The sequence below is a fragment of the Corvus cornix genome, chromosome 3, assembly GCF_000738735.6.
Source record: "Corvus cornix cornix isolate S_Up_H32 chromosome 3, ASM73873v5, whole genome shotgun sequence".
Taxonomy (NCBI): Eukaryota; Metazoa; Chordata; class Aves; order Passeriformes; family Corvidae; genus Corvus; species Corvus cornix.
This window is the reverse complement of record NC_047056.1, coordinates 83,290,682-83,302,711: the sequence shown is the minus strand read 5'-3', so window position 1 is coordinate 83,302,711 and position 12,030 is coordinate 83,290,682. Positions and strand designations below refer to the sequence as shown.

General features: G+C 37.1%; 1 protein-coding gene across 4 annotated transcripts in view; it reads left to right on the top strand.

Annotated features, from left to right (window-relative positions):
- Positions 1 to 12,030, top strand: part of SENP6 (SUMO specific peptidase 6) — a 70,789-nt gene that overhangs the window by 56,723 nt on the left and 2,036 nt on the right. For all 4 annotated transcript variants that reach the window (XM_039568259.1, XM_039568258.1, XM_039568260.1 and 1 more), the window contains 5 exons: positions 1,849 to 2,282; positions 5,304 to 5,407; positions 7,107 to 7,195; positions 9,359 to 9,427; positions 9,560 to 9,710. In XM_039568259.1, coding sequence (XP_039424193.1) covers positions 1,849 to 2,282; positions 5,304 to 5,407; positions 7,107 to 7,195; positions 9,359 to 9,427; positions 9,560 to 9,710 — 847 coding nt within the window. The remainder of the gene's footprint in view (positions 1 to 1,848; positions 2,283 to 5,303; positions 5,408 to 7,106; positions 7,196 to 9,358; positions 9,428 to 9,559; positions 9,711 to 12,030) is intronic.

The following is a 12,030-nucleotide window of genomic DNA, read 5'->3' as shown; positions in this document are numbered from 1 at the left end:
TTATAAGAATTATTTATGTTGCTAGTAACTTAACACACAGTAGTTTCCATTGTCCTGTTCATTTGCTGATAAAGAACTACAGCAATGTCTATCTCAGCAAGTAGAACATAACAGTTTGTACTGAAGGCATAATGCTCACACCATGTGTGAGTTGGTGATTTTGGGTTAGAGTAGCTTGGTCTCATGGACTTGTCCAGTCACGATTAGAGCATGAAAAGTACACTCATGGTGTGCATCTGTCATCTGGATGTAATCCTGTTCACGCTTTTTGGAACTGTCCCTTCACTGTAAGCTGAAGCTTGTTAAGTGGTGATAGGACATTCATTTGCAACAGTGGTTTCCTGGTAGGTACAGTAAGAATATTGCAGAGCAGAAAAATAATCAAGTAGCCAGGGAGATGAGAAAGTGGTGGTTTGATGGGGAGTTGCTGGGTTTTGGTGTCTATTTCCAACAAGTTTTTCCAGAATATCTCATAACCACTAGTATAGGGAATGTAGACTCATCATCTAACCAGCTGTCAAACTGCAGTAACTGAAGGTTGGGAGGTTGACTCTAGGGCAGAAGCAACTTAGAACAGTGTGTCTTGATTTAACCATGACTGCATCAGTGTTCTTTGGCTGTACAGTCCTTCTTGTTCAAGTCTCCAATGAAACCAGTTTATTCTGTTCAAAGTTACAAGCCATTTTCTTTTTACATCCAGGTTAATTTGCTGGTCTGTTGACGTAATTGGTACATAACGTCTCTGTTAATAGAGTACACACAAATTCCAGGGTTGGGCAGTACTTAATATGTTCATTTACTAGGTGTGGTGAATCATTCAAGATAAACCATACCTCACATGCTGCTTTCAACAGCCACTTACTTTAACTGCCATTAAGTTTTGATGGAGTTTAGGCTTCATAACCATCTAATTATTTTTTTAGTATGTCAGTTAGACATGCATTTTTAGCTGCTGCTTTTTCTTTTATTTCCTAGAACAAACTGAAATGTGACTTCAGCTGTATAATACATAGCTAGCTTCTGTTTTGTTATTTGCTGTAGACAAAGATCCCTCAGAAAATTTGTAAATTAGACAATCAAAATCCACTTCTAATGCCTCAGTCCCTGAATTTGCTGCTGCTCTAGTTCTGATTGAGTGGCAAGTCAGTGAAGCCTAAAGAAGCAAGGAAATAGGAGGAAACTGTTGGAAAACTTACACTTTGTGTTGGGGGATATAGCTGGTTTTGATTTGGTAAAGTTAGAATGTCAGTTCTGTGAAGGGTGAGGAAGACAACAGAGACATTGTGATGGCATTACAAGCACTCTTTTTCTCTCCTCCTTTAGCTCACTGTTGACAAGATTTCTGTAAAGTGTTAAATACAATTGGAAGATCTCAAAACTGGAAGAGTATGGGCAATTCAGCCATACCATTAGATCTGACTGCTAGAACACTTCAAACAGCCATAAAACATGAACTTTACAATCTCTAATTCACACATTAATGAAGAAAATGTTAAAAAAATAAATAAGCTTCAATTCAGAAAAAGAAAAAATTGTATGGAGTGTGAGCAAATTGAAATAAATATTTAAGACAGTGCCTGTTTTCAACTAACTGCATCATATTAATTTCTTGGTGACTATTTGCATGGAGAAATCGTACTTCTACAGAAGCCTGTGAAGGCTTGAGTAAAACTTGGTTAGAAAAGTGAACAGCTAGTATAGTTTATCTTTGAATGATTATGGGGCAGGATTATATTGTATGTGTGCATGGGCATGTGTGCATGTTTTGTTTGTTTTTTACCAGTTTCAGGTTTAACTGTGAGCATTAATGTAATTGTGAGTTTTTAATGTATTTTTTTTCCTTTGCAGCGCCCACTGGTTTTTGGCTGTTATCTGTTTTCCTGGTTTAGAAAAACCCAAATATGAACCAAATCCCCATTATCATGAAAATGCTGCAATGCCTATGAAATCATCCTCTTCAGATGGAGAGAGCAGCACACCATCTCCCTTGCCAAATGAATTAGATGCACAAAACTCGCCTTCCAAGTCCACAGCAAAGAAGATGTTTACCAAAAAGTACAGTACAGCTTTAATTGACCCAAACACTGAAACAGAGGACAGCGAATCTTCGTGTTGTAGAAGAAGTCCTTGTAGGGGAAAAAGTGCTTTCAAAAAACTGAATCAAATAGACAGTGATGTGGAAGAACCTAACACTGTGGAATCAGCATGCCATAAACTAGACCATAGAACTCTGGATGAAAATGGTATACAGGGTGAATTCACAGCTGCTAGCCAATCTATGGGTATGTAATTGTAAAAACATGCACTTTTTAATGAAATATTTGGAGATTTCAGATCTGTTACTACTTCTGCAATGGTTTAAACTTCATACTTCTAAAGTTCAGTATATGGCTGAATTTCAAGTGCTTTCAATATAAGTAATTCATAGCCATTGCATTTAAAAAAAGTTTTTGTGGCTATTGACATAACTCTCATGACAAAAGGCTGGAGATAAAATACTGTTTTCCTAAATCAGATTAATTTTTCAGTTCTATGATCTTTTTTCAAACAAAATCATTTTGTAGATACCACTTTGCATCCCTCAAGATTGCAGTTGTTAAGGAAAAAGTAGTAGCTGACCATGGATTCTTACAATGTATGTGCAGGGGAACACTGAGCTAAGATTATGTGAGCAACCTTAATATCGATGTCTTTTATCATTTGATGTTTTCCTTCAACATTATTCATTTCTTTAATGTCCTGATAAGAAGGTATGTAAAAAGAGTAAGAAGAAAATGATTCTAAAAAAAAAAAATTTTCCTCCATGACCACTGTGTTACATTTAGAGAGGCTTTTTCAGTGCATCGCTGCTGTGGAGAGACTGCTCACCAATCTGCAACAGTGTTTGTACCCACGTGAACAAAGGAGCTGGCATACTTTCAAAGGCAGGTGAAGGAATTAGGAAGAGGTTGTTTTCTCTGTTCACTGCAATGTTTGGCTCTCCTTAAGGCATAGACTAGGAAATATCTGATTATGAAAAAGCTTTTACTTTAGCCACCAGTAGTATTCCTACTGACTTAGTTTGCAGAGTAAAGAATCATTTACCTTACAGTACAAGGTCAGAAAATATTACCAATCGTATGGTTTCATCTGTGTACTGCAGGCCATTACAACTTCAATATCTTTGTGGGTATAAACACTACTAATATCTATTCTAAGTTTATTCATTTGTGATAACATTGTCACTGTTACTAGAAGGTCTTGGAGGGCTGCTGGGGGTGTGCATAGATGTGTTCTTGTTTGAGTCGATTTTTTCATTTTATGTGTGATTGTTACCATTTATGATATTGCTGCTCTATGGTGTGGTGTCATGTCTTGGATGCTGCTACTGTTGCTTGTCTGTAATAAGTTGGAATGTGCGTTACGACAGATTTTTGCTACGATTACGTTTCTTGTGGGTTTTTATGGCTGCATTGTATTGGTGGCTGATGGTCATTCTCTTTCTAACTTAAATGCTTAGAATCTCCTGCTCAACTACTGCAGATGATGCACCCTTTCATTAAAGTGGGTGTTCTCAGGGGGGCACAGTCTTGATTTAAGAGTGAGATTGACCCCAAGGATATGTTTAGGCAGCTAAATTTAGATGCACTGTATTTAAACTTCAATTTCAACCAGATGGAAAATGGGCATTCTGCCTTGGGTTATCTGACTGGCCTTCAGCTGTTGCTCCAGAAGGGTGTGGATCTTGACTGTGCCAAATCCATCCGTAAGTCCTGCATATCCAAGGATATCTTGAAAGATAGCACATGCCTCTGATAGTGTAGTCAGTGAAGCCAAGAGACTTCCTCTTCTCATCATAAAGCAGATGTAGAGTGGCTGTTCAGTTGAGGAGCTCCTGTGCTCTGATTATGATTTCCAAACATTGAGACCCTAGGTGCTAACTATACATGGGAGCCTAAACTGAGATGTCTTGATTTCAAAATAATCCTGGTGTTGAACTTGTGAATCAGTAGAAGTTCATGCCTAAATAACTTTGAAGAATATATCTATCCAAAATATATCTATTTTTGTTACTTATGTAATCATCTTTTTATTGCTCTGTTTTTGAACAAGATGGATTTGTCTCAATACCATTTTATTTTTTAGAAATCTGTCAGCAATAAGTCACATTAGTATATGACCTACTTCTTATGCTAAGGTCTTTTCAAAGGTACTGAGTAAGACTAATTCCCAAGTTTGTCTCTGTGGAACTCTACTGGTGACCTCTTTCCAAAGTGTTACCTCAACTTCTCTTTTGAAATATTCTCAAATACAGATGTTCTGCTTTTATTTCCACTAGTTAGTTCACTGCCCTATTTATTCTTCTTATAGAAGTCCTAGTTTCCTTTAATAGGTAATATGTTCTCCAGTGACACCACAACCAATGCTTTTATTTTTGTTTTTGTTTTGATATATTACAGGCCCCTTTCTAGAAGATTTTGAGTTTTGCTGGCATGAGTTACCATTCTTCATTTATTTCCACAGTTTACTATTTTTTCTGTCAAAATCTGTTCTGAAGTCCTGTATGGTAGTATTAAGACTAGTGAGCCTATAGCTGTCTGTATCTGCTTTTTGTACAGGTACAGCTAGAACATGCATAATTTTTTTTCTTCTGATGCTGTTTCCCACTAAATATGTGACTAAATACGTAGAGGTGGTTGGGATTGAATCTACAGATAATCTTTTTATGTAACCAACTGTAAAATATTTCTAAGTTGCTGCTCCCAGGAGAGCTGATCCTTCGTTCTGCCCTCCCTACCAGTGTGTTCCCAAGCTGCCTTTTCCCTTTTACCAACACAAGTCTTCACATAACTGCACAGCAGACTGATGGAGGAAATTATTCCAGTTAAGAAATAATAACATTGTGACTACCTTTTTCAGTCTGGTCCGCTGTGTGTATGGATGTGTTTGGTGTTATGAAAGGAACCAGCTAGGGGTAGGAATAGATAGTTATTTTAGAGAGCATATCAGAGTGCCTCTTCTGGTAGCAGTACCAATTCAGACTGTTACAAAGGCTTCATGGAACTATGGGACAATTTCATAGTGGGTTTTAGTCTAGGTCTCTCAAATTTTTTTAGGCATCTCATACAATTAGAAATAATTTCTGTTGTGCTACTTAGAAGCTTTTCACTTTTGTTCATATGCATGAGCAAATTACTCTATATTAGCTGTATCACTGTTACTGTGAGCAGTCCTGAGGAAATCTGAGGTATAAAATGAGTTTGGTCTTCAGTGATGCCATAGTATTTGATGTTTAAATAACCTACTGTCTGTGATTGATACAGATGGATTGCACAAAATCAGACTAAACTATAGTGAAGACTCAGCTGATGGCACTAAACTAAATGAAGATGAGCTTATAGATTTTTCTGAAGACCAAGATAACCAGGTAAAGAATTTAGCAATTTTATTTAGGAAATGTGAACTGTTGTGTTGTATTTTAAATGGACAGCTTAAAAGCAGTGTACACATTGTGAATGTGCATTGTCTAAAGCTGCTTATCTTTACGAGTGTGAAATCCTAAGCACTGGTTACCTACAAAAATCTGCAGGTTAGTTGACAGAGAGGATTATACATTTGTTCATTTAACTATTTAATAGAAAACTGCTGTACTGATCCTGCATTTCATTATGTGAGTCTTTTGCCTAATGACAATATCACAGTGATTTTAGTGGGAACACTGAAAGTCAATACATTTCTATCTTTTGTCTCCCACTGTGTATGGGAGTGGAGGGTCTCCCCACCTTTTCTGGACCTCTGAGTCTATTATTTTTCAGTCTGCAGCTATCTGTAATGACTTCCAAATAGCTGTGTATATGTTTACATACATATAAAAGCTCTGGTTGATGTTGAAACCTAACCGTGCTTTTCAGCTGGACTTAGCCCACCTCTCCTGTCATGCCACCTTGTGCAAACATTCTGAGTTTTGCCTGATGGAACTGCCTGTCTGTCTGTTTTGTAGCAGTTAAGAGTTTCCAGATCTGAAGTACATGGCATGAAGGCAGGGAAGCAAGTACATGGCCAGATGTGTTCCTTGAGAGAAGGACCAAATTCCAACCTCCTTAGTTGCTGTGTAGCTTAGAACTTAACTCAGGCTGAAGCTATCACTGATATTTTCTAGAATGTACAAATCAAGTGTAGAAATGACCATGACAAGCTGAATGGACCAACCTTTTCATCTGCCAAAAAAGTAGTTGAGGCTGCAACAAAAACAAGTGTACGAGGAACTAGGCAGTAGTTTCTAATATGATAACATGCTCATGGCAATAGCTTGAGGATTTCAGTGCCAGCATCCTGTGTGTTAATGAAGTGTACACAATGCTCACAGAAACATTCACAAATCATGCTGGTACAGGGGTTCTCATTTTTGGAAAGCATCTCTTTCCCTGTAACACAGTGATCTGTGGTAGTAATATTGAATTCAATGGCAGGGTAAGAAACTATGAATCACTGGGATTGTTTTAGATACAGCTTAGTGCTTTTGTTCATAAAACTTCCATATTGTTTATAAAAATCAATACTGAAATCAAAAGGCCAGAGGATATTTCCAGGCTTGTGGTATGACTGGTTTTGCAATCCATAATCCTGTGTATCATGGTGGTTTAATTTTCCTTGCCCTAAGAATCAAGTTGTTGCATTTTGGAGCAAAAATAGTTTTATGTCTGAGCTTGTTGCAGATCTTGTCTCATTTCACCTAGAAGATAACATACATGAAACCACCAAGCAAGTTTCTAATATTCACTGGCAAGAAAAAGTATTGATAATTTGGATTATAACCAAATAATGGAGATTCACCTCTTCTAAGACAGCAGTGCTTTGAAAATGTTGGTTGCGTTGTTCTAGTTTCAGCAGTCCTTAAATAAATAGCAGCATTCAATCTTTGTCATTCTGGCATGAATTTCAGAACCTATGTGACTAAAAGTTGGTAAACATAACAGTGAATCTTTTCAGATTAAAGCTACCATTTCTTTATTAAACTAAGTTATTGGTCTTGAATGAAAATGGTAAGTGTTACAATGATTTCCTTTGCATCTGTTTGAAAAAACAGTATTAGCTTTTAAACACCTGTAACCACATTGCTTCTGTAGGAAGACAGTAGTGATGATGGTGGCCTTGCAGATGATAACTGTAATTCAGAAATGGGACAATGGTACCTGAAGCCAACTATCTGCAAACAGTGAGTATTAAAACAGTTAAAATGGAAATTTCATAAAAGTTTATGAAATATAAAAGGCAGTAATTATGGGAAGTAGTCATACATGACTCTTTAAATACTTAATCAGCATGCTGTTAGAGTTTGAGAGAGAATTTTATAGTTTATATGATCATCTTCAGTGGGCAGAAAATTTATTGAATGAAACTATTAGTGAAATAATAGCTTTTTGGATTTCTGTTAAGCCTGTGTACTGCATCAGGCAAATGAACATTGTTTCTTCCAATAAGGCTGTTCTTTGGTATTTTGCACTTGGATTCCTGCAAAAACGAGGTGCAGAAGCATGTTCAAATGTATCCTATATTAAAAAACAGATTAATGTTTTTAAACTAAATAATTAAATTAATAGTTAAGAAAACCTTTATCACTACTCAGATTAGTAAAGGAAAATGAGAGTAATTCTTAACTGCCCCCTTTTCTTATCTAAATGTGTTGTAGCTGTTTTTATTGTCTCTGTTCTTTTTTCTCTAATGACAGTGTTCCACTTTTTTTTAGATTTTTGATCTGTTCTGGATTTGAACTTTTTTTTTAATATTTGAAACTCAGAAATAATTTCTTAGTAAACATTGACTGTCGTTGTTTGCATTATGGTGTGACAGGTGCATGATTTGAAATCCAGAAATATTGTTACTAGTATTGCTGTCTCGACAGTTTCCTTTGTATTTTTTTCATAATTTATCTATTTTTGTATTTCCATCCTTGTGAATAAAGGTTTACTAGAGAGGTGAAGACTTTCACAGTACATTCACAGTACATTCTTAGGAGGCAGTATAGAATTACAGATTTATAGATGTTATGGAATATATGACAATACGTTTTCAAGGAAAAGTCCATCTGTGTTGTGTGTTCTAAGAATATTTATGAGCTTCTGATTATAGCTTGGCTAAATTTGTCCTGTTTTGATGACAGATTATCTGTACAATAATACTTCCCAGCAGACAGTATTTTAATTCAGTGTGACATTTCATAACATCTTTGAAACTTAAGTATCAAAAGTCATTAAGGGCACTTTATTTTAAAATTACTTCTATATAAAATAGAAAATTACCTTGAAAAGGCTGTAACATCTTCCCCCTCCAAAGTACTACATATTTTTAAAGAGCATTTTAAAGGGCATTTAATGTTTTTTTAAAGAGAAGTACCTATGTAAATATTAACTTTTATCAGAAATTAAAACAAGTACAAACAAACATTATTGAAATTATTATATGCTTATGCCTAAAAAATTGCATACATGTAAATTAGTTTATAAATGCAAACACACCGATACATAAATGCATGCAGATATTTTGTCTGAATTTACGAGTTTGAAGTTTCTTCAGATGATACTTTGTCTGAATACATCTGTGTTACTGTTAGAAAAGAAAAAGCAGAGATTTGTGAAAAGTAAATTATTTATTCCTCAAAATACATGCTACATACAATGCTGAAATTCTGAACTCTGGTATGAGATAGCTTTGATGTATAAATCCAACTTGCTTATAAGGTGGCTGATAAGATTGCTGTGCTTGTGGCTACTGAAAATGTAGTGTGCTTTAGATTGAGTGACAGGATATCAGCATTTGTAGTGTGCAGGAGAGGACTTGAGCAGACTTGGTTCTCTAGTAAATACTTGGTTATAGATACATTATTTTTTAAAGTCTTTCAAATAGATTTGGTGGGTGTTTTGTGTATAACTACCAGCTAGATTTCAGATTCAGGCTGGAATCACTTTTTGAACATGCTTTCCTAGTGCCTTCTAATGTGCTGTGGTGTGTCCCATCTGTCCTCGAGCTGCTACTCTAGCAGGATGTTTGTGGGCTCTCTGCCTTTCTCTTGCCAGTGTCCCAGATACCTTGTGCATGTAAAAGAGCATCAGACACCTGAAGGTGTTTTAAGCAACTGTAACAAATTGTCTGACAGTACTGTATTTTCTAAGTGCATTCTTAAGTGTCCGTAGTATATGGTTAACTATAAAGATAACCTGCCTTTTAGCTATCCCAATTAGGAGATTACAGCCGTGCTGGCAGAACTTTAGAGTATTGATCTAGTTTTGTTATGGCTGCCCCACAAACTATTACTGTGTAACATTGTGTTTTTCAAGCTGCTGTAAAGTACTGTGTACTTAAAACTTGTGTTCTCTGTTAGGCCCTGCATTTTGCTTATGGACTCACTGAGAGGCCCTTCCCGGTCAAATGTTGTGAAAACACTACGGGAGTAAGTTTCATATCTGTTGCTTAGGTTTTGGTTTGGGTTGGTTGGTTTTTTTTTAGTTTGGTTTGGGGTATTTTTTGAAAATTCTTCAAGGGAAAAAAAAAAAGTTTTAATTTGTGTGGTCTTTTATTGTAGATATTTAGAGGTGGAATGGGAAGTCAGGAAAGGCAGCAAAAGAAGCTTTTCCAAAGATGTCATGAAAGGTTCCAACCCAAAAGTGCCACAGCAGAACAACTTCAGTGATTGTGGAGTGTACATCCTCCAGTATGTGGAGAGCTTTTTTGAGGTATGTATGTTTGTGAAGCTAGTTTTGATTCCTGCAGCAATCAAATATAAGCTGTGAAAATTATTACAATTATAAAAAGTTCCTAGTGTAGCTCAATACCTGTTTATGAGATTGTGTGTTACAAACTAATTTGTACATAAACACACAGAGTAACTTTTTAGAAAATAAACTAATTATCCTTTTTAGTTGTACGTACATAAAAGAAATCACAAGCCATGAAATTTTCCAAGAGAATCTAAAGAGAACACATTTAGTCTTCCTTTGTGTTCTTCTGCTGTGTACCCTTTAAAATCATCCAGTAAGAGCTTGAGTTCAAAATCTAAACTAAAAATGCACCACAAAAAGCTTGTTCTTTTTCCCCTAAGAACTGTGCCTGAATAAATTCAGAAATGTGCCACAGGTAGGGGGTTTATGTTTCTTCTGGGGGTATTTTTAACTTGTAAGAAAACATGTAAGTAAAATCATTACAGCTAAATGCCAAATCTTGTTTCCATTGAAGGAATCGTTTGAATGCTTGCTTACTTACAAGCTGACTTGGTCTTCAAGTTACAGCTCCTTTCACAAGTGGAGGCATTAGCACCTTCTCGTCTAGGTCGGGAAGAGAAGTGATGGTCAACTGAGATGCTGTCTGCTTGGGACAGTAACTCTCCTTAGAATTCCTGGTGCTTTAGAGTATTGTTCCTAAACTCTCCTGTAGCTAACCCTTTCCTGGAAAAGCTGGCAGCTTATCCATTCCTCGACCCTCCCTCCGTTCATACGTACATGAGAGCAGCAAAACTTTAGCAGAATGCATTCATGCAAATGGAAGCCAAAAGCTTTTGCTTTACTGATGAGTTCTCGAAAGCTTAAAACCATAACCAAGTGCTTCCTGTTTTGTTCACTGGGAGTATGAGGAACAACCAAGTTTTATTAATCTTAGCCCATTCCTTTTTGCGAATCAATTGCTGGATTATGTCGAGCTGAATCCCTTGTCCTGCCTAGGCTGGCAGCATGCTGCAGCTTTGTTGGCCAGAGAATAGGCACGGCACATACATGTGTCAGAGAGCAAATCACAGGATATTCTCAGAAGTAACTTCAGTGAGGAAGGAAAACCTGTGCTGGCTGCAGACTGTCTTGAAGTTAGCAAACAATTTCAGCTGCTTTGTATTTGGAAAATTGCCCACAGTCTCATTTTGCACCAGCTCTACAAACTTGATGGGAGTACGTGGGGGCAGGTGCTTAATCTGATGTTTGCGAACTGTTGAGGCACATCTGTTTGTTCTTTGTGGATTTATTTTAAGCACTAAAATCACAATGTGTATCTTCTGAAACAGAGGCTCGCCTGTCAGGGTGGGTGAGCAGTGAGGAGGCCCCGGTGGACTGTCCCAGCCGGGCCTTGTCAGCGGCCCGAGCCGGCTGTGCCCGCGGGGGCCGCCAGGGGCCGCTGCGGGCGGGGCAGCGCCAGCCCGCCCCCAGAGCCTGCAGGGCGAGGGGCAGGCGCACAGCACAGCGGGCCTCACACCGCGGCACTGCTCGTCTTCCCCGATTGAACAGCCACCAAAAAATGGTGCTAGTACAACATTAGGCAGAATGTTCCTGTACAGAATGTCACTAGGTTTTTTTTCACAAGCAGGCTTGCTGATCTTACCTCAGTGATGAATGTAATTCACTCTTAAATAACCCTGATGATGTAAACTGTAGTACAGAAAGGGAGGAATTTCTTTGAGACAACACTGTTCTCCAAATTGTCATTTGGTTAGGGTGGAATGGTTGTACAGTATCACTGAAGAGGTGTAGATAATGTCTCATAATAATAATTATCTTAATTATTTGGATGAATGATACCTAGCAAGAAAACAGAATGTAAGTATAAAAAGTGTTGGTGGTAGGCAGGGGCTTTGTTTTCTAGGATGAAATCTAAAACTGACTTGCCTAGTTGGTTATGATCCTAAAGGTTATTTATCAAAACAGCGATGTTTCGGATTCCTGATCAGCTCTAGATTTTGATGTTAGTGATTCTTAAAAAATGTCCTATATTTATACAGTAGTTTTCTCTCTCGCTCACTTTTTTTTTTTATTAGAATAAGTTTACACATTTATGCAGACAAAGACTTTGTCTAAAAGATGTAGCAAACAGTAGATTGTTCAGGCATTCTTATAATCAGGACTGATCTGGATGGATTTTTCTCTGTAACATACTGAAGCTTGAGTGATTTTACCATAATTACACATGTACAAAATGAAGAAATTGTAGAAATTTTTTTCCATGCTGCTGGAATGACGTGAGGAAGAATGTACTTTTCCTCACTCCAGTTTTCTTCAGTCATTTAGGTTGTAACTC